Source organism: Rhynchophorus ferrugineus, unplaced genomic scaffold (assembly GCF_030347505.1).
Source record: "Rhynchophorus ferrugineus isolate W39M unplaced genomic scaffold, kcgeb_rfMv2 rfM7, whole genome shotgun sequence".
NCBI lineage: Eukaryota > Metazoa > Arthropoda > Insecta > Coleoptera > Curculionidae > Rhynchophorus > Rhynchophorus ferrugineus.
This window is the reverse complement of record NW_027472586.1, coordinates 3,422,385-3,445,901: the sequence shown is the minus strand read 5'-3', so window position 1 is coordinate 3,445,901 and position 23,517 is coordinate 3,422,385. Positions and strand designations below refer to the sequence as shown.

At 32.6% G+C, this 23,517-nt stretch overlaps 3 protein-coding genes and 1 long non-coding RNA gene across 12 annotated transcripts in view; 3 read left to right on the top strand and 1 right to left on the bottom strand.

Annotated features, from left to right (window-relative positions):
* stan (Protocadherin-like wing polarity protein stan) overlaps positions 1-4,900 on the top strand; it is a 116,474-nt gene extending 111,574 nt beyond the window's left edge. For 2 of the 6 annotated variants that reach the window (XM_076409359.1, XM_076409361.1), the window contains exons 11-19: positions 17-116; positions 180-292; positions 351-496; positions 551-847; positions 907-1,209; positions 1,419-1,433; positions 2,410-2,565; positions 2,624-2,738; positions 3,605-4,900. In XM_076409359.1, the coding sequence (XP_076265474.1) occupies positions 17-116; positions 180-292; positions 351-496; positions 551-847; positions 907-1,209; positions 1,419-1,433; positions 2,410-2,565; positions 2,624-2,738; positions 3,605-3,638 (1,279 nt within the window). In that variant the 3' untranslated portion in view covers positions 3,639-4,900. Of the gene's footprint in view, positions 1-16; positions 117-179; positions 293-350; positions 497-550; positions 848-906; positions 1,210-1,418; positions 1,434-2,409; positions 2,566-2,623; positions 2,739-3,503; positions 3,551-3,604 lie in introns of those variants that run through there. The other 4 variants (XM_076409362.1, XM_076409365.1, XM_076409363.1 and 1 more) reach the window with 4 other exon arrangements.
* Positions 4,901-6,521: 1,621 nt separating this feature from the next.
* LOC143199524 (NADPH-dependent diflavin oxidoreductase 1) lies at positions 6,522-10,105 on the top strand. 2 transcript variants are annotated; one of them, XM_076409404.1, is made up of 7 exons: positions 6,530-6,747; positions 6,890-7,059; positions 7,118-7,369; positions 8,196-8,343; positions 8,398-9,066; positions 9,123-9,346; positions 9,829-10,105. In XM_076409404.1, exons 2-7 carry the CDS (start codon positions 6,995-6,997, stop codon positions 10,052-10,054), a joined length of 1,584 nt encoding a protein of 527 aa, XP_076265519.1. In that variant the 5' UTR covers positions 6,530-6,747; positions 6,890-6,994; the 3' UTR covers positions 10,055-10,105. The 2 variants fall into 2 exon arrangements, with proteins under 2 accessions (XP_076265518.1, XP_076265519.1); XM_076409403.1 differs by having other exon boundaries at positions 6,522-7,059.
* A 4,580-nt stretch (positions 10,106-14,685) lies between these two features.
* The window catches only part of Ent2 (Equilibrative nucleoside transporter 2), a 97,681-nt gene continuing 88,849 nt past the window's right edge, over positions 14,686-23,517 (top strand). For 2 of the 3 annotated variants that reach the window (XM_076409409.1, XM_076409407.1), the window contains exon 1: positions 14,686-14,849. The gene's annotated coding sequence lies outside the window, so the exon portion shown is untranslated. The remainder of the gene's footprint in view (positions 14,850-23,517) is intronic. The other variant, XM_076409408.1, reaches the window with a different exon arrangement.
* The window catches only part of LOC143199551 (uncharacterized), a 92,989-nt gene continuing 88,996 nt past the window's right edge, over positions 19,525-23,517 (bottom strand). Inside the window, exon 3 of the long non-coding RNA XR_013006470.1 lies at positions 19,525-19,613. This is a non-coding gene — a long non-coding RNA (uncharacterized LOC143199551). The remainder of the gene's footprint in view (positions 19,614-23,517) is intronic.

The following is a 23,517-nucleotide window of genomic DNA, read 5'->3' as shown; positions in this document are numbered from 1 at the left end:
CGTTTTATTGTCGCAGAACGTTTATGCGCTGCTTAGGGAAAAAAGTACCTTTATTAGACACCCAGTCAGTAGTGGGTGTACCCAGTACCAGTAGTCAAAACATTACAGGACATTCGGTAAGTTAAACTGATATTATCACAAAACCATTGTGACAAAACAATATTCTTCACTGTTCTCAGCGTTCCGCTCTTGCGTACCATTCCAGTCTGGATCCGAACAGGAGGAACATCGGTATCTCAACGTCCAGCACGACATCTCGATCGACGACCAAAACTGGTTCAAGCCCTTACAGGTCAGTATCATTAACATTAATCAATTACCTGACAGAAACATCACTGAATAAATAACAGGAGCGATACCCATCTGCGCCATACGTCGACCTCCACATCCAACTACAACTCGAACAGCGATGTCCCTTCCTATCTCCGAGGTTTCGAGCAAGAAGAACGAAAGACGCGACGAAGGGAGACCGGAGGTGACGGAGAATACCGCGAAGGTATGTCGAATCTTGCAATCTAAAGCGATCCTTGTCGAGAACACGGTTTTTCAGGGAGGGAACGCGGGGAAAGCGATTCGGACAGTGACGGTTCCGAAGGGCGAAGTCTGGACCTCGCGTCCAGTCATTCCAGCGACGACGACGAGTCCAGCACCCGAAGACACCACGGGAGAAGCCACATTTCCCGGCAGGGTTATCTGCCGAACATCACGGAACACGTCGTGTCTAGATGCGGTACTCCACCGTCCCTCAACGTGGTTACTAACTCTCAACTCTTCCCCGCGGTGCAACCGAGTTATGGGTCAAGATGGTCCAGTCAACTGCCTGAAGCATATCTGGGCAACACCAACAGTAAGTAGTAACACGGTTCTTATATGAAATCTTAGGTCTAACCCACCTTACAACTCTAGTTCCTGAAGTAGGCCGTTGGTCAGCCGATACGGGTTCGGATAACGAATTTCTGCACAAGAACTCTCCGAATCCGCTGCCCAATCCGGACGTTACCCCGGAAACATGCCTGCGAACGATCGAATCCGAACAGTACATGGTCCAAACCCACTACAACAATCAATATAACACCAACGTACCTTTCAAGGGTGATTATGTGCCTAAGATGATGCCTCACGAGAACGTGAACTATCAGGAGTACGATAGGTGTTCTGATATTGAGGAGAAGCATCATATGAATGATAAATATTTGTTCCCCTACACAGGTAAGAGCATTATCGGTTATAAGTTAAATATACTAAGTGTCCGAAAACAAAATTTATGTTCGAAACAATCAAACTATTTTTTGCCAGCAAGATGAAACTAAACTGATATTAAATTTCTTCGGGTACACGTTCTATAATTAGGAGTAATAAAAAATCCTGTGGGTCAAATGTTAAGTAAAATATTTCTTTTTTTTTTTGCTGCTAAACAGACAATATTATAGAAGGTTAGTGTTAGTTAATAATGACGTCTTATTTATTTCTTCCATTAATATTTATAAGTTGTACAAGCAAGTTTTGAGGAATTTATAAACGCACTAAAGTGAACATAATGGGCACTTATTGCTTTGTGATGTGTATGGTCACATGCTCTCTCAATAAAAGCATATGAGTAGTGGTTAGGGCATTTTACAAGTAATGATTTTGATACCAAAGACAGTAGAGTGCGAAGAGAGAGCCAGAAAAGGCTGACAAAGCTTGAGGGCCGACAAAAAAGAGGTGTTATCAGACAAAAATGCAATTGCTCAGTGAATTCATTCAAGCAGAACTCCCTGGAACATAGAGAGTGACTCAATAAATGGTTTCAAGCCTTCCCAAAACTACGAGTAATGTAAAAAACAAAAAAAAGTTAGTTCTATATATTGCTCCAAAAATAAAATCAGAATAATGATGGAGAACGAAAAATGAACTCACTATGATAACTCCAAGAACAAAAATAATCCAAGTTCAACAGTCAAACCGAGTATTCATGGCCAAGAAGCTAATGCTGTACATCTGATGGGATCAGTTCGGAGTAATTTACTATGAGCTACTCCAGCCTAACGAAACTATCAGTGGGGGGCATTACCAACAATAGCTGAATAAAGCACCGAAATTCAAACAACCCCAATCTGCCAAAAGATATGACCAAGCTCAGTGACTGTTCTGCAAATGTTATCAAGGAAATTTTGGATTCAATGGCATGTTCCAATCAATGACACATGCCCTGGCCTATCGCGTTATTTATGACGAAGAAGCCAAAAAATAAGTCAATTAGTATATTGCCTCGAAAACGACTTTTTTTTTATATATTACTGTAAATAAAAAAAACGTATAATCTCCACGAACAATATTTTTAAAACGAAAAAAACCTTCAAAACTTATTTGTACATACTATAGTGTCCCTATAGTATAGTGTTTTAAAGCCTGTGTTTCTCTCAATAGCTGAAGAAGATCATATGCAAGTTCACGCCAACTACGTACCTCACAGCATGCCATCTTCACAGCCTAGTAGTCGGATAATGTCTCCGGTAGCGAATGATATCAATAATCTGGACTATCACAGCTCAACCATGGGTTCAAGGATGGGATCCAGGATAGGTAATTGGAATACTGAAACCTTCGATTATTTTACCGTAATTTAATCGTAATCTCGCAGGATCGGTGTTGGGGTCGGTTCACGGATCTGTGTGCGGTAGCATGAGAGGCTCACCATCACCGCTTATGGCGCCGGTGTCCATGATACATTCCGGGATGCCCCCGGAGCCATCATCGTAAGTATATCGATCAATTGTAATGGATTATAGGGTTGGTTCTTTAGTAAATTATCTGATATATCTGGACAAGGTGTCTGGTCTTAACTGATAGTTGGTGGACGTTAACAGCTGATACAGAGGAGGTAGGGGAGGACAGACAAATTTTTTATGATATACAATGTCTATTAACTAAAAAGAACCTAGTATTGATCAAACCTGCAACTGTGATTACCAACAATAACTGGTTAAGCTCACGGCTGTGATACATTTCAGAAACTTTCACTAAGACTCTCCTGAAGTCTTATTTTTGTTAATTCTTCTATGTAGTTACAAGACTGGACAATGTTGCAGCCTATATCTTATATGTCATATTGAAAATTAATGTATAATTCATATATAAAATTCAGTATATCTTGGGCTTTCATCAAGAACTAGTTAAACAGTTAAAAGGATTGATATAGTTATAAATGGTTTTCTTATCAAAACACCACTGATACATATCCATATGAACAAATGTTTGTCATTCCTTGTGACTTTTCCTAGTTCGCATCAATATAACTTTTTCAGGCAAATTAAATATTTTCTTCTTTAGGAATATCATTTTCTGTTTTCTTTTTTTTCCTTGCATAACTCTAAACTACTTAAGCTAAAGTTAAGAATTAACAAAGTTGTTCAACTTTGCTAAATTTGAATATCTATATGATATTCCCTTTTAGCTCTTACTTAAGTGATACCCAGTAGATTAATGAAAATATCGTAAAATAATATTACTAACAATTTTAGATGGTGTTGGGAGTACACTGTTAACAAATAAAATTATTTGGTGAAGGTAAGACCAACTCAAAACCATCTCACTATGCATCTAACAAAATGAATTCTTACAGGATAAAAGAAAAGGACGAGGAGACGTCCGTATAACGCGAATCGTATTTTTCTATCTGACCTGCTATTAAAATTAGCTTAAGAAAGGAGAGAGAATATTCCAGATTGAACACTAATTCATCCGCATCGTCATTTCACCGGAACCAAAACTAGATTCTTCGGAAGAAGGTCGGGAACGTAGGTTAGATGTTCATTAGAGCGTAAATCCAGACTAATTTTAATAGCAAACCTGTTCATGTACAATATAGCTGCTTTCAAAATGAACTTTCAAAAACAAAGGCTTGAGAATATTTTAGGTTTTAAGCTTTAAGGAGATAATCTTAAGAGTCACGATGTGTAAATAGTTTAGTTTAAAAGTTCTTCGTTGCGGAAGGAGATGCACCTATTTATTTTTGACATGGTTTTTAACTGAATATTTGAGGATTCATATTTTTGCTAAGAGTATATGTACCTTTCGACATTTCTAAATCGGAACTATTTCGTGATCTTTTAGTAAAAAAACTAAAATAGTGCCATTCAAGCGTCTTTGAAAGAAATTTATCAGATCTATATTCACATTCTCAAATATTTACGGACATTTATTGTACATTGAGTGTCATATACCACTATAATGCCATTATGATATTATGTAGGAACAGACACACTGTGTTTAGCTAAGTAGGAAGCGTAACTTTAATGATATTATTTTAGTATCTATATGTAGTCTTTGTAGATTGTGTAGCTAGCGAAAAAAAAAAAACAAGACTTTAAATACTCTAGGGAGAATTTTTTGTTGGAGAATTTCTTTCTTATGTTTGATATTTTTTTTTAACGACAATTGTACTTAAGATCTGTGCCTGAAGCTTTGACTTTATTTGTATATATATATAGATAGTTATTAATATTTATTGAAAGATCTCAAAAGTAGGAACAAATCTGATTTTAATGACCTAAGAGAAACGGATCTTCATATACTAGCGGCGTTAAACTAGAAACAATTTATATGGGATAATCGATGACAACCATGATATTAGATGTAAAGAGTAACAATAACCAGATGGAGAACCTAGTTGGGAAATAGTTTTGATAAAGTTCGTATTAAGTAGCGAGTTTTCTACTTTAAAATGTGTAGGATGTTTTTAGCGAGATACCTTACAAAGAGATGAGTTTGTAATTTGAAACTTTGTACTTAAGTTAAATAAGCATTCCAAACGATTTTTGTTTGTTTCGACTGTGCAATTTTATACATTCCATTTTTATATACTTTTTATACATTTTTATTGTGATTTTTTTAAAAATAAATTCCAGTGACATATAACAGTTGTTTGTGTTTTATTATATACTTAGGCGCATTCACCATATTGACTTGAACCAAAAGAAGCTAAAAAATAAGGCTGGTGATCAAGTAGTTCAAAACACTATAGATGATAAGTAACAATATAATTTATTTCGTTGAGAGAGTCTCAAGATTCTCCTAACATGTCGGCGCATTCGCCATATTTTCTTAAATCTTATTTTATTGTCGAAACCAAATCAAACACACTACTGTTTGTAGCTAAATAATTCGCCAAACACCAAAAAAATATTCAGATTACTCGGTTTTCTGATTTTTAAATAAAATTAAATTTAATTTAAATTAAATAAAATAACCGCGCATTCACCATATTCTCTAAATTGTTATAGACCATGTTATAACTACACTCCGTGTTCATAAATGGACATTAGCTATGCGAAACTCTTGGAATTTTAGATATCTTCAGTTATACATCTAAGTGGGGTTCCTTTATATTTAATGAAAATAAAATCCTTGTTCTTCCTTCTCAATACAATGGGCATGTTTGAAGAATTTACCACTTTATGATGACAAGCACGATAAGTTGATATTTATATGGACTTAAAAGTATAGTGAAATCCGATTTTTTTAATAAATTACAACGACGTTTAACAATTACATTTTATTATTTACAGGACTGTTATTAAATGGGGCTCGAATAATTAAAAAAAATAATAATTTTTACATAATGTAGAAACTCTTAATTGGCTCTTTAGCAACTAATTGTTTACTACATTAAATTATCCCTTTATATAATATGGCGCATTCGCCATTTTCCAAAACAATAATTTTAATTAACTAAAGTACTGCATCGTTTTGAGAGGAAGTATCCATATATAAGTTCGTCCATCGATCGATGGACGAACCTTCAAAGTGTCCTTCACAAAGAGTTATAGGAAATTTTTCAAAGGAATGTTTTCCTAAGTCCCTTTATATTAGCGCATTAGCCATATTTTCTCAAAACCAATATAATGAGCATTCACCAAAGTTTAATATTATAAAGCTCCTTTGAACGATCTAGCAGTATGTTATAACATATAATAAAAATACAGTTCTCTATGATATAATAAATTTTTCATTCACCCAATAGCAACTCAGTTAATATAAAACTGATAGCGCATCCACTATTTTTATAAAAAAATAGTTTAAAAATAGAAATTTAAATATAAAACAATAAAAATTGAATTAATAAAAACTCGTCCTCGAAACACAAAAAAAAGGAATGGCAGACTACCGCACTGTAGTGCCTGTGTATGGAGGTGTCCGAAATTTAAAACCACCCGAGCCCCCAAATTTGGAAATGGCGGACGTTCAAGAAACCAGTTGACATCGCCGTGCGACACACGGCATCGACGAGAAGCCCCTTGGTTGCTGGATCGACCACGTGACTGCACTTTACTGAGCAGATCAGCTAAAGAGCTTAAAGCGATCAATGTTCAGCTGTGCCATCACTGACACACACCTCCGAAGGTATAGTACACCTAAACATATTATGTAGATACATTGTATCGTATAGAAGTAGTGATTTAGAAAACCCGCTGGCGACATCTACTAACTTTTGTTATAATTACAAGCAATACTTCAGAGATTACTGTATATAAATTATATATAATATATATAAAATATTATATAAATTATAAACAAATAAAAGATAAGATTACAGCATAATGTTTTTTCTATAACGAAACGCCGAGTAGCATTCGAAAAATCTTTAACTGCGAGCGAAATTTGATGGAACAAAAAAACTTAACCTAATTTAGCTAGACTTTAACCTTTAAGTTTAAAATCTTGTACAAATAACTAGAACACAAGAAAGAAAATTAAATACAAAGTGTAAGTTGAATGCGTGTAAGGAATGTACTAGAGCATGTCTTTTCAAAATAAAACAATCAGTATTTTATACGGGTCTCAAACTGGGAACGCGCAAGATTTGGCGGAAAGGATCTGGAGAGAATCGAAACGATTTTATTTTCAGAGCAGGGTCGGAACGCTGGACGACTACGATGTGGCGCATATTACAGAAGCGAACTGTTTGATAATTGTATGTTCGACCACAGGTCAAGGTGAAGAACCGGATAATATGAAGAAGTTTTGGAAATTCCTGTTACGAAAGAGCTTACCCACCAACTTGTTAAGGGACGTAAGGTAATTATTTACGGTGATATCAGGCCAATCTTTGGAATCATTAATTCAAACTATGTAGAGTCGCCGTGTTGGGCCTGGGTGACTCCAGCTATGTTAAATTTAATTTTGCTGCTAAAAGACTTCAAAAACGACTTATAAATTTGGGTGCAGAACCTCTAATACCTATAGGTCTAGGTGACGATCAACACGATCTTGGCTATGATGCCGCAGCGGACCCGTGGATAGATAATTTATGGTCTAAGCTCTTAGAAGTATATCCGTTACCAAAAAATGTGACACCATTGTCAAGAAACTTGCCAATTATTCCCAGGTAAATTATATAACTTATATTGATATTAATTATTATGAAAGAAAAAGTATTCTTGTAAATTTATTATTACACAACTTTGAACAAAGTAAGCAAAATAAATTTTCCAACAATCTAAATACAGGTAATTCATATTCTAACTTCCGAAAACATACAATTGTAGAAAAAAATTATCAGAAATACATTAATTCAATATAGCCTATGAAATTAACTCACCTTTATTTTTTCAAAAACATAAACACTAGAGTAGGACATGATTGAACACTGATGAGTGAAAATAATAATGCGAAAAAATACACTTATAGTCGTTGATCACACACAATTTCACTTTTAATAGAATTGAATGTTTTTATCCTCCTAACCATTGTAAATACTAACTTTTAATGGTTAGGGCCGAATTTGAACTAAAATTATAATTTTTTCCATAACCAACAATAAACGATAATCGTTACTATGGCAACGGTACGATACCAAATCATAAATCAATCTAACTAAATCATTTAGATTTTTTCATTTCCATTGGAATTTTCAAATATATACATACATGATTAAGATTAAATTGGAACTTTAATTATAGTTGCTTCCATCATGACTGTTGGTATGGCAAGGGTTACCATGAAAATATAACTATGACAAATTCTAAGTCAGCTAAGATCTTTGGTGTTTTACGTCTCCGTTGGCACTTCAAAACAAAAGCGCGCTGTTCTGTTCTAATTCAATATTGCAAAAATGTCAAATTAATAATTACTATTTTCCGAATTTTACGGACACAGATATGTTTTTGTTTATATTTTCTACAGAAAAACAATTAACAAGTTCATTTTTTTAGGTGGAATATAGTTTCCAATTCTCCATTACTAGATAATTCCAATAGAAATAATAAAGTTCCGTCGATTTATTATTCCACAAGGACGTCAAAACAGTTTTACACGACGGTTTTGACGAATACAAGAAAAACTGACGCGGATCATTTCCAAGTAATTATTGTACTACTGTTACGGAATTGTGTGATGTTTTTTCTATATTTTCAGGACGTAAGGTTAATAAAACTGCAAACGGATCATCAGGAATATAGTCCCGGTGATCTGTTGGTATTGAGACCAAAAAACCTTCAGTGGAAAATAGAGGAATTCAAGGAAATCTTGAAGGACAATGGCGTAGTTATACCCGATGAAACCGTGATCAACCTGATCGAGAACGATCAAAATGTCCCGGTACCAGAGGTGCTGAAAGCCGAAGTAACTTTTCAGCAGCTGTGCGAGGAATATTTTGATTTATTTTCAATCCCCAGGAGGAGCGTTTTTCAGGTTTTGTCCCAAATCACTGATAGCGATTTGGAAAAGGAAAAATGTCTAGAATTCACCACTGCGGAGGGGCAACAGGAAATGTACTCATACACAAACCGACCTAGGAGGAATATCGTTGAAGTTTTGGGTGATTTTCCTCACGCCACCAAGAATTTAACTTTACAAACGTTGCTGGAAATAATTCCCGCTATAAAACCACGGGAATTTTCGATAGCAAGCAGTTTCAAGGTTCACAAAGACGAAGTGCACCTTTTGGTGGCGGTAGTTAAGTTTAAAACCAACTTGCACAAAGAAAGGTTCGGTCTGTGTTCGAACTTCCTAGCAGAACTAGCACCTGGCGAAAAAATTTTGGCGTGGTTGAAACCAGGGTGTTTCAAATTTCCCAAAGATTTGGTAGGGAAGTTAAACTACCACTGAGTATATACTAAATGCAACAAAACATGTTTTAGAATGTACCTGTGATCATGGTAGGCCCTGGCACTGGAGTAGCTCCTTTCAGGAACTTTATATACGAAATGTCGGGTACCAACCGAAATCCTGAAAATATAATTTTATTGTACGGCTGCAGATATAAAAGTAAAGATTGTCTCGTTACGGATGACGTTGATAAGTTACACCAGGAGAAGAAAATAACCCTTATTTGCGCATATTCCAGGGAACAAGACCATAAGGTGTAAGTCTAATTGATCAAAATGAATACCTATCGTACAACAAAATTTAACATCATTCAAAAACGTTCATCTTTTGTTGATAACCTGATAACAATTACTATAGCAACGTAACAATGACAAATAAGTCAACTAAATTTTTCTGTACCTGTTGGAACAATGTTTAAATACATTGTTCTGTTAAAATACAGTGTTGCCAAATGTTCAAATCAATCCGTCAAATACTTTTCCAGTTTTATACAAGTAACACAAATATATGGAAGCTGCATTTTTATTACTTGTTTTTTAATTTGACATATCTGGAAACAAGCGAGTGGAAGTAACAAACCGCTTAAAATTCATTTAACGGGTTATAAACAATAGCCATGATATTGAACACCAATCAGAGTATATTAGGTCAAGATTGATTCTTAACATATCTGAATAGATATTAATTAAGTAATCAGTAAATATAAAATTAAGTAATTTATGTCGTAACACATTTCAGATACGTTCAAGATAAAATCGTGGAACACCAAGAACTAATATGGAGTGCCTTGGAGAAGAAAGCTTATATTTTTGTGGCTGGTAATTCGAAAAATATGCCCCAAGCTGTTCGTGATGCCTTTATTAATGTCTGTGAAACATGTGGTAAATTAAGCCAAGATGAAGCGGTTATGTATATTGACAAAATGGAGAAACAGGGTAGATATCAGACAGAGTGTTGGTCATAGTCAAAAGACTGTTATTGAACTTAGCTAAATAAAGTTTTTATTATTTATAAATAGTATTTTGTTTTATACTTTTCTTCCCATGGTTTGATGGGCTTTACTGTCATAAATAGTTTATGAACATATCACAGCATGCCTAGCTTTTTGAGCATAATAACTATGTTACTTAACACCTACCCTTAGTTAATGGCAGGTAGAAAAGTAACATTACCTACCTGAAGGGGAAACACAACAGCCATAAGCAGAGGTGGATTAGTTACACAACAAGGGTAATTTCTTGGAAGTTTGACCTTTTTGTGGTAATACAAAGTGTGGTGTACACAGAAAAATGCTATGAACGTCAAATGAATAACAATTGGTTTTCATTAATTTCAAAAGACACTTTAAAATCTGCCAAGAATATAAAATTGACTGACTTCTAAAATAAATAAATAATGTAAATAATCAACTACTCGAATTATTATATGAAAATAAATAATGCATTCTATATTGCCTCTGTCTTATTACAAGAAAAAAATATGGCTTTACTCGCTTTTTAAATATTTTTGACAACCAATCCATAATGTACTTTGATTAACTGTTAAAAAATTGTACAGCATAAATATACTTATATATTTTAATGAATGTAGCTTTAACTCTGTGTGTTTTAATCGCTATATTTCACAGATCACAAAAAATTAACTGATAAACAAAAGTTAAACACACAAAGAAATTTTTAAAAAAATTATGACAGCGTAGTTACCTGTTTACATAAAATAAAAATTAAATTTCTTCCATTATACCTATCTAACTAAAACAAAACAAATGCGGGAAAAAAAAGACTGTAATGACTTCATATTTATTTTGGGATTAATTACAGATTTCTGTATTATAGTGATACACTTATATGTATTATTCAGACTCTGAATAGATTGAAACAGAATAATACGGTTGTATATTTGAAGAAAATATACCTAGCAAATATTAATTCATAATATAAAGGTTCCCGTTTTAAAATTCCCCAATCGTTAGTTTTTTGACAAATTAGTTACAATCACAGAACATTGATATAAAGGATAAAACAGTTGATTACAAAACATAATAAGAAAGAGGAAAATTATAACATTACGATAGTTAGCGTGCCTATAGAAAATACGAAAATGTATATTCTATTAATATTAATAATTCTAATCAAAATGCGTTTTTCTTATGCATTCTTAAATGACACTAAAATAATTCACTCAACGGTAACTTGATAAGATATTTTATTCTGTATCCTGTGTTATACTGGTTGTATTTTCAGGAAAAACATAATTGGCAAACATTGACGTTTGTCCTTTTTAAAACATTCAAACTGTAAATTTTTATATGCTTATTTAAGAGTTCGATTTTATTTAAAATACGTTCCTTTTTTTAGCAGTACGTTAATCGTTTGTTAGTTGATGTGTTTACAGTGAGATTACAAATTAGTAATGTGTTATTTGCTCTAGATTATAAGTTTAAAACTAAACAAATTCACAAACTATCATAAAAAATGTATCGCCATAAATACAATGTTAAAAAAACGATGAAACAAAGCAGGAAATATTTACATCTTACTACTTAAGACCGTTTTAAAAAAGATCGCCGTGTTAATGTAAATCGGGTAAGGGACTTGACGTCATTTAATAACCTAATTCGTGCAAAGTGTGACGTTGAATATAGGACACTGATTTGGTTCAATCTGGGGGAAAAGATACGGAGGGTAATTCGAGGAAATCTGCCGGGGCGTGTTTGAGTCTACGCCTTCGGAAAATTTCCGCAAATATTGAGTTATGAGAAGATCGCCGAGTGGAATAACCATATTGGTTTTAATATCATCGGCCCTGTTTCGCGGTTGACAGTGAAAAAGCACTCCGTCTCCCTAAAATGACAGTTTTCAATCAAATTTTGGCTAGAAATAATGTATAAGTAACGAAAGTTGTTTCGCATAACCAATTATTTTGATCATTGTATTTTAGCATAAGCAAATGATCACGGGAAAAAGTATAGAACGAATTTAAGAGCTGCGGCTATTGAATCTTAATCAAATCCGAGTTCTTAGAATATTTTTCTTGTTTTTCCTTTGAACGCAGTGGGTAGTACTGTTTTAGCATAGGAATTAGTATTAATTATAATTAATATCAGACGCCTGCATGTATTCTCATCATTTTCATTATAAAAAAGCATTCATTGAGAAAAATTGGTTTATATATATATATATATATATATATATATATATATATATATATATATTTATATATATATCTATATATTTATATATATATATATATATATATATATATATATATATATATATATATATATTTATATATATATCTATATATTTATATATATATATATATATATATATATATATATATATATATATATATATATATTTATATATATATCTATATATTTATATATATATATATATATATATATATATATATATATATATATATATATTTATATATATATTTATATATATATATATATATATATATATATATATATATATATATATATATATTTATATATATATATTTATATATATATATATATATATATATATATATATATATATATATATATATATATATATATATATTTATATATATATTTATATATATATATATATATAAATATATATATAAATATATATATATATATATATATATATATATATAAATATATAGATATATATATAAATATATATATATATATATATATATATATATATATATATATATATATATATATATATTTATATATATAAATGACGGTATATCTTGACGGTGAATATATTGACGGTTAGGGCTAACTAAAAAACATATAGATTTAATTCTAGTATCGCCATCTATGTGTCAGGCCGGGAACTTTTCAATTGACCTGTTACGGCTCATTTATTCCATTGGCCACATAAACCTGAGCTATTTTGATTCATTGTCTATTTGTAAATATATATTATGATTTTTTGTAACATTAAAAATATGAATAAATCAATGATTTAATTTTTTTTAATAGACATTTTATTTTAAATTAAAAATCGAAAACAACCTAAACTTGTTGTTGAATCATGATCATTACTATTTAAGGTCAGTAAACAACAGATCTGGTACAAAACCGGTAAATATATGGGTATAGAAATATTCGCAAATAAAACTGATTTTTATAATATTAGCCCTGATGTAAGGTTTACCATTAAAATAAAATCCAATTAAATATGCGTACCCAACGTCCACGTAGTAAGCAATGCAATTATTACATCATATATGTCATCAACTAGCATTTAAAGCATTTTGAGTGAAACAACTTGTTATTGGGGAAAAAATAGATAAAAAGGAATTTTGCGTGTTGATAAAATATTGCATTTTGAAGGGAATAATACAGCTGAAGCAAAAACTTCGCTTGATGGCGAGTTTCCCGACACTGCCCCAGGAAAATCAACCATGAAGGATTGGTAAGCTAAGTTTAGACATGGTGAAATGAGCACCGAAGACGGTGAACGTAGTGGACGTCTAAAAGAGGTTGTTACCGACAAAAACATTTAAAAAATCCACAAAATGATTTTGAATGAATATAAATTGAAATTGAATAAATAGCAGACACTCTAAAGATATCAACTGAACGTGTACATCATATCATTCACGAATATTTGGGTATGAGAAACCTCTGTACAAAGTGAGTGCCGCGCTAGCTCACTTTTGATCAAAAACAACGAGTTGATGATTCGGAGCAGTGTTTGAAGATGATCAAGCGTAATAAACTCGGGTTTTTATGTCGATATTTGAGAATGGATGAAACATGGCTCCATCATTTCACTCTGAAGTCCAATCGACAATCATCCGAGTGGACTGCACACAATGAATCCGCTCCAAAGCGTGAGAAAACGCAACAGTCGGCAGGCAAGGTTATAGCGTCTATATTTTGGGATGCGCATGGAATAATTTTCATTGACTACCTTGAAAAAGGAAGGACCATCAACAGCGATATTACATAGCGTTATTGGACCGTTTGAAGGACGAAATCGCCGAAAACGGCCGCATTTGTAGAAAAAGAATATGCTGCTTCACCTGGACAATGCACCGTATCACAAGTCAGTGAAAACAATGGTAAAAATCCATGAATTGGGCTTCTAATTGCTTCTTCATCCACCGTTTTCTCCAGATCTGGGCCCCATTGACTAATTACTGTTCTCAGATCGCAAAAGGATGCTCGCTGGGGAGAAATTTTCGTCGAATGAAGAGGTGATCGCCGAAACTGAAGCCTATCTTGAAGCAAAGGACAAATCGTACTACAAAACTGGTATCGAAAAGTTGGAGGGTTGCTATAATCAGTGTATCACCCTTGAAGGGAATTATGTTGAATAAAAAAAATTTGTCAAAAAAATGTCTTTTACTATGGCAGGCCGGGGACTTTTCAATTGACCTGTTACACGGTATACCTGGTGTATAATCTATTCTGTTACAACAATCCCGTTCTCCTTATTTCTTTCTCCAGTTACGCCCTGTGTACAAAACATCGTCCCCAGCTCTCTTTTCGGCAAACTTACGATATGCACGTGCAAAGATCTCCGAAACAAACGATTTACCTTCGAAAAGAGCCTGCGCATAGTCGCACACCATTCGCCCGAGTTCAGTTGGCGAACCGGCGAGTAAACGGGCAGTCGATCGGTTTGTTTATAAATCAACTACGGAATAAAGCGTAGCACGTGTTGGTTCTCGATACCAGTGCCGGGCGTGAGTGTGAACAGAGAGATGGTGTCGGTCTGACGAGGAGTCACTCTTCGACCAGAGTAAGTGAGATCACCCCGCGGGCCCATCATCGAGTGGGCTCCGTCCGACATAACCTAGAAAGGAGGCTGCATTGTGTCAAGGGGGGTTGTGTGTTGCGGTCGCGGTGCCATGTGACCGGCCGGGGTTAAGGGACCCGCCGGCTCTTGATGTCGATCGCGAATTTTATACGTCAACCGGCTTTTTACGTATGGTGACTGTTTAGCGCCGGAGCGAGATGTCCACGCGGTTGTATTGGTTATTTTTTCTCTCTATCGGTTTTAAATTATTCGCGACTTATTTCTAACGATATACGGTTCTTTAATTAAAGATAACAAACACTATATATAATTATGTTATAGTCATTGAAAATACATATCATCACTCACATCATATGTTAACCAAAACTGGGCCACGACAAAGAAGTTGTCATCTTTATTTTAAAAACTACAAGAATGAGCAGACGAACACTTATTAATTAATACAGCTTTAGTTCAATTAAGAAATACATATTTTAAACCAGGATATCTGAATCTTTTTGCCATATACACCCAGTGATTCCCAGATAATGTCTTTGTAGGTTCTACGTGAAAATTTAGCTAGAGTTATCCATGTGGCAAGCCCACATCATTATACAAAAAAAAACAAAACAACTGATGTACAAAGAGTGGATTCTTATCCACCTTACGTTTTCCATATTTAAAGTATATTCTGACATTTTAACTAATACTTCTGTTATTACTACATTCATTCATCTAACACACACTATGTTTAACTACGTTATAATCAATGAACATTTGTCATTGTCACAGAAAAATTGATCATACTATTACTTCTTTTATCATTCCTCACATCATATATTCTCCAAAACAAAGACAAAATTACGATTCCCAAGTGGATAAATATCTGGACTATATGGTGGATGCGGTTGAACTTCCTATCTAACGTGTCTAATTGTTTTGGCAAGTCTCCAAGGAGATGTGTAGTTGCGCGTTATGAAACAACAACAAGCGATTTCTCAGTTCCGATAGTTTTTCAACTGATGGTTGGTCCTTTTTATTTCAGATATATTTTTTTGTTGTTCCAGATATTCTAGGCCTAATTTTTCATATATTTCGTCAATAAAAAAATATTAGACACAACTATTTTTCATTTCAATTCATATACAACAGAAACATTTTGGCGTATAATATTTTGTCATAAATTATCAGCCAAATTGAATTTTATTAAATATTTAATTTACGACACATTTTTTTGGTCCTAACTTGGTACATTGTTCCATATTTTCCAGACGTAATTCATTTTTCATATATTTCATAAAAAAAACATTCATCTATACACAGCATTTTAACACAATTTTGATATAACACGAACGTTTTGACGTATATTTTTTTAATGAAAGTGACAGTTCTTGTTCGAGTAGATGTCGCTGTATACTATTTCCCTATAGAAATGAAAATGTAAAAAACCTTATTGTTTAAATATTTAATTTACACGATACAAGTTTACCTTAACAAATACGATATTAAAAACCATTCACGCACCTAATATGTATAATATTTAATGCAAAACCGCTAAAAAAGTATACAAAAATCCATTACCTTGTTGGTATATATTAAACAATCAATTATGTTACCACGGTAACCATTACTGGACAAACGACTATATAGTTGTGATAGTGTTTCCTTCACTATTAGTTCTGTTTACTTTTTTTTCTTGATGCTTATTTGTTAATTTTTTAACACAGTTTAACGTTTGAACTCTTAGTAGATTATATTTTAATGAAATTACCAATTTTGGCTCAAGGTAGCCATAAAGATTTTCTAATTCGATATAAAAAAATGTAAACATTATTTTCTAAATATTTAATTTATAATAGTAATTATTTGAACAAAATGTATGTTTAACAACTGTTCGGGCGCTCAATATATAATAATTCTAATCGTCCACACTTTTTGTATTGAACAGCCAAATATTTAATACAAACCAACTAAAAGAGATGCATAAAAATGAATTATTTTTTTTGTATATATAAAAAGTCGGCTTGCCTATGTTTAATAAAAATTTGGAAAATACATAAAGGGCTGACTTGATGTTTACACCATAGTGTATCTTAACTGAACACTGTTTTTGTTTATAATTTATCAGTCAGGTTGCCATGGTAATCGTTACTAGACGGCTGTTTTTTATAAAAATAAGGGTAAGTTAATTCTATATAAAATGCCGTATAAAAATAGTCTGTTTTATTTTGGAAATAATTTAGTTCTATGTCTGTTGTCTCGTAATTAATATCAGATTGAGGCACAAGGAAGCACGATATTTAATACTTATTAGTTCTTTTATGGTCGATCATCCGTCTGTTCATTATAAAAACCACTTTATTAGATTTTCTGGAGACTCAAAAACACCATCATTATTTTCTTCCAACCCTATAATCGATTTCTTATCGTTTTTGATGATTTAATACGCATTTTTTTACAATGTTACAACTTGTAACGTTCTTCCAGTGATGCCAAATCATCATAATATTCATAATAAAATAACTAGTATCATTCAATAACCTATTAGCCCAATTTAGTTCCGTTGGACTAATGACTACTTCCTAAACTTAAAAACGTATCGGAAACAATGTTTTTAGTGGGTTAGAGGACACCTGCATATTGAAATAAATCTGGAAAAACAAATAAACCTTTTGCGTTCGTATTTCCTTCGAAAAAAACAGTCTGACTGGTTTTTAATCACAATAGTCTATAGCAGGTTAAAAGAAAAACATCATCAGAACTATTGTCACAATAATCTAATTTAGTTGATACTAACTGGAATACTAACCATATTTAGAAATAATAGATGGGCGTACAAATCAAAGCATTCGTTCTCTAGGTTTTTAGTTTCATTGCCAATGTGTCAAGGTCGGCGATCAAGCTTATACAACAAAAACGAAAAATATATGTGGCGCTTTTATTATAAAGTCGTATTAAATTTGTGGCATTTCTATTTTTATTTATAGTCTGCTTAGGAAGGTCGATGAGTGATACAAATTAATTTTCAGAGATAACTATTAATTGCACAGAAGTATTATTTTTTTATTAGTAAAAGAATATTTTCATAAAATGTCAATCAAGCAAGCCTCCAACCAGAATGAGCAGATTAACTCTTTTCAATTAATAGAGTTTTAGATTGATTGACAAAAAACGTATTATAAATCATGATACCTGGATATTTTTACTTACAATATACACCAAGTGATTCCTAGATAATGCAATCTTTGTAAGTTCTACGCAGAAAATCTAAATTTAGTCAGGGAGTTAGGTTAGAGTTCATCATCATCATCCATGTGTCATGTCCACATCGTCATATCATATAAAAAATAATAGATGTATAAAAAGTGGATTCCTATCCACCTTACATGTTCTATATGTAAAGCAAATTTTTATATATTAACTACCATTTCTGTTATTACTACAGGAAACACATTTTTTTAATATAGTAGATTGACATTAGGAATTAGCTAGGGTTATTCTCAAAAGATAACTTTGGCAGTTGTTTTTGCAGTTTTGTTTGGTTTATATTTAAAGCAGTTTCTTATAAAATCCTTGTATTTACTGTGTGGAATATGATATATTGTGTTAAACAAGCCGTATTTTCTGCTTCTATTGAAAAATCAGTGCAAAATATAGAGACTTTTCCCTTAACATAAACAGTCCCCTGACAACAAGGTTGATTGTGATAATGAAATGATGATTCTTCAACAATATCCATAAGAAAAATGTCCTTGTTGATTGCCATTGACCTCAATCAACACCAAAGCCAGATAATACCCTGGGGGAAAAAGTTCAAACTGTAATCAGGATTTTTATGTTATTCTGATTAATTATCTTTTTCCACTTTTCTGGGAAAACAATAATTCCGTCACTGTAGAACTTCTGAGGCCAGTTTTACGTCATCAAGAAAGTATTTCATAGATTGAAACAAATAATAGTCGGACGAGCCAAACTTGCTCTCACCTTTTGCTGACTTGCTTAAGATTTGTATGGTTTAGCGTTGCTGTTAGTAATTTTAGTATTTTTTTAAACAGCTTGCTTCAATCATATTAGTTGCTTCAGGAGCAATTCTTTTCTAATCCTTTTAAAAGCAGGCTTTGTTACTTTTTGTGAGACTTCTTCTGGGTTTTAGGAAATGTTGTCGTACGTGATGAAAATGGTCCTGTTGTACGTCCAAAATAATTATTGTTTATATTTTCTAAGAAAAAATATACGCGAAAGTTTCTGATGTGAGTTAGATCTTCTGCCAAATTTACACGTGTTTGCTTTTAATACTTACCTCAGTTTTCCAGAAATTGTTTACCTAAAATGTAATGTCTCAGGACATGTTATGAGTCAGCCAGTTTTATGGATTTTTTGTGAACGACTTTTTGTTTATTGAACTTGAGTTTCCAATGTTTTTTTCCATAAAATAAAATATACGATACATCGCTGAATTATAAATTCCTGGAAATCAGATTAATTATATTTTCTGTATAAGGAAAATACAAGTTTTGTATGTCGACGATGCTTTACCGATGCAGATGATGTACAGGTGTTCGAAGAAATTCTCCTTCACCTTACCTAAAATAGTATTCTGACTGAAGATGGTGATCTCTATTCACTTCACTGCCAATCAGGCTTCGATATGCACATCAGAAGTTTTACCTGAAAATAAAAAAAGTCCACAAAATAATTTTAAATCTAAATTCTAGTAGGTGTAAGTTGGTTAAGTACTGGAAGCTGGAGCTTTGGAGATGAATTGATCTGAAACAAAGAAACCTGACTTTACTACCACACGCCTGAATAAAAAAGGTCGTCAGTTGAACAAGCTAATAGTTCACGAATGACCTCCAAGGCCCCTACAACGAAATACAATAAAAACAAGATATATAACATTCAGAGTTGCTCGGGTTATTGGTCAGCGCATCAATGTTGCTCTTTGAGTTCGTCGGTCAGTGACCGAATATTAGTCGGTTTTGCATTTAATACATGACATGACTCAATATGATTCAAGTTTTTTATCGAAATCATATTCAGATTGACTTTGCACTTCACCAATATCTGTATGATAGGAAAATTAAAGGAAACCGTACGCAGTAATAAACATTTCTGGTTAAAGAATTCCTGGATTTGGCGCAACAACAACAATGATACAAATGTTTATCAAATGTGTGACTAAAAACCGGATAGATCCTCTATACATCACTTTGTTCTTCAGATATGATTCCATCTTATTAATTCTTCACCAAAATATTTTGTACATTCTGAATTTTAGTTCTGTTTGGCTTTGTTACACAATAAAATTCTAATCTAAATAAAATAATTTAACAAAAATGTTACCGAATATAATTTATTTTAACATTATAGTACATCTAAAAGCTACAGTTAATTTTACAGCCACAATAGTTTATAGGTTAGAGTTATAACTTTTTATCACTATTGCTTTCAAGTATTTTGCATACGTCTCACAACCGCACGGCTTTGACAGACTTGTTGCCTGTCACAAGTGTGTCTCTTTTTAAGCAGAAATGGGAAGGAAAATATTCTGATTCTAAAACGAATTTACAAATTGCGACAGGCAATAGATTAAAACATCTTGATGACGTATGTACAAGAAAACTTTGAATAGACTACACAAGACTTGGCACGCAAACTAAGCGGTGTTGCCAACATGCAACAAAATATATTATATTGCATGATGTTCATATTACTTATAATAAATTAATCAAATGCTAAAATTAGTTGACATTCCTTTAAGAACATACCAATCTGTTACAAGTAAAAAAGCCGACTATGTTTTAACAATATTTCTCGAGATAAACTTGATCCCTTTGCGAATTTATTCAGGTATGATGTTTGCGACCGAGGCAGCCGTATCTAACTTCAGCTATCTCTCCTCATGCGTTGGAAATATGAAAATTATCCGGAAATATGTTGAAGATGCGGAACGGATTAGAATTTGTAAGATTGCCGAGATATTTACGGCCTTTTATGCTTCGTATCTGAAATGAGAATCACCATAGCAGCCAGAGTTGCATTAGCCTTTTTACACTCGTTGTTTTATATGATATTAAATGATTTAACCAATTATTTTACATAAATGTTTAGATATATTATCAGTAGGATGTTAAGATGTTAAAAAAAGGAACATTGATTGCTATGCAAGAATCTACATAACTTGTGAAATATTCTACATTCTATGTTAGTTTTTGGCGATATTTTAATTGTATTCCTATGAATATTTTTTTTATATGAATTACATTTTAGGGTTGGTTATATGGATCGGTGAATGGAGGTAAGACGAAATGAAACAGTGGTGTTTACATTATGTGACCATTATTTATTGAAGCAATACCGAATCATCCAAAGTACCCTTCAAATTAGATATGCTTAGTACAATCTTAATTTACAAATTAATTTATTACTACTGTTCTGTTGTACTTATACACTAAACAAGTTCGTGTGGTTTGGTTCGTTTTAATCTTCAGATTTCCTGAGCGTTTTCCAGTAGCTGTATTTCGTGTTTTAAAGCGAAACTTTGGATCACTTTACGTTGGATGTGTGTCTGCTCGTTGAATTATTAGTTGGTTTGATGTTTTAGTGCAAGCCAAAGTTTGTTTTTTCATTGACTCATAAGTCAATCTCTTTTATTTTGGATCATGTTGAAAGTATCTTCCGACTAATCAGTACAGTGGCTTGACTTTCAGTCTAATCTGTTCTGAATTTTGTTGTGTTCTTTTGATCTGTCTGATTACTAATTCTATTAAATACTGTTTTGTCTACTGCATCACCGGTTTTGTGCAATACTCTTCTTTCTTCGTGTTTATTTTATCAATTATCTAATTTCAAGGGGATTTCAAAGATAATTTGCATTATGTCGCAAAAATCAGCTTACACTATGCGTGTTGCACATTCTCCTACATAAAATTCTACTTTATTTCAAACATGACATGTATAAATTTAAATAGTTGAATATGCATGCACTTATAACAGCGTTCATAATATATATTAGCTGCTTGCATATATTATAATCATTTTTTCACTTTTAAAAGTCATTTATTGAAAAAAATCGATACTATATATTAGTGAAAATATTTTCCATCAATTCTACAATATTTTCACACTTCTTCAGCAGCATTTTGCAATGATTTGCACATGCTTTGATTTAATTGAAATATAAATTACAAGAACCATTCATGTGTTAATGAATGAGATGAGAATGAGAATAATTTCCATTTCAATAGATTGTTCAAAACAATCGTTTATAAATCCAAATGAGTTAAAACTTGTGTTATATTGTATGAACACAATTTTTCTATTTGGATAATTATAGAGAGAAAAATTCAACACACCAGTTTGGGTTTATTAACAAGCATTCAACAATTGACCAGGTCCACAGAATAACAGATGTTATTTAAAAAGCCTACGAAAGTAAAAAGTATGCTCAGTTTTATTCTTAAAAGTAGCACAAGCCTTCGATAAGGTTTTGCATGAAGGCTTTGTTCATAAACTACAGAAAATGTTAGCAAAGTAACACATCGAACTATTAAAATCGTACATTACAACCAGAATGTTTAAAGTCAAACAAGAAGAAGCTTACTCTACAATAAAAGGAGCTAAAGCAGATGCACCACAACTGGGTGGTTGGGGCCAATGCTTTATCTATTCTACACTTGTGATACACCACAAATGGAGAATATTAGGATGGCTACATTTGCTGATGATACTGCGATTATAGCTGTCGGAGACAATAGTAAAGAAGCTTCATGAAAATTACAACAAGCAAGTGACAATATAAATAATTGGACACAAGCTTAGAAAATAAAAATTAAGGAAAGTAAATCTGTGAATGTGCAGTTCACCTACAATCAGACCGTACAAGCACCTATAACATTAAATAATACTATCATGTCATATAGCAACAACACTAAATATCTCGAAATGAATCTTTATGCTGAACTTCGCTGGAAGGAACATATAAAGAAGAAAAGAAAAGAACTGGAATTGAAATATAGGAAAATGTACTGGATAATTGGAATAAAATCATAATTATCAGTACATAATAAATTGCTATTATATAAGCAAATACTGAAACCTATGTGGACATACGGAGTTCAATTATGGGGATGTTCTGCAAAGAGTAACATAAACAAAATACAAATGTTTCATAACAAAGTCCTAAGAGGTATTGTGGGCGCACCCAAATACTATAGGACTGATTACCTACATCGAGACCTTCAGATACCCGCAGTAAGTCAAGAAATCAAGAGAATTGCAAGGGGGCATGAGGAAAGACCCCATTCTCATGAGAAAATTGAAGTATTGCAGCTTTTGGATACCACCAGAACAAGACACAGGCTCAAACGAATCAAACCATCTGATCTTGTGTAGTGTTGTGTAGTGAGGTGCATATAATAAAAAATACAGCAGTGACATGTATAAACATTATTTCACCAGAGGCTGAGATAGGGCCGCTGGGTCCTCCAGTTATATACCTAGATTTAAGTTATCAATCATAAAGACAAATTTTAGGTTAGTCGGAAACGACTAGTAACAATGTAATAATTAAATAATACCAAAAAAATATTTAGATATTGTTGATTATTGAGTTAAGTAAATCTAACTAATCATCATTTTTGATGTCGCAAAAATAATCATCAACAAGTCA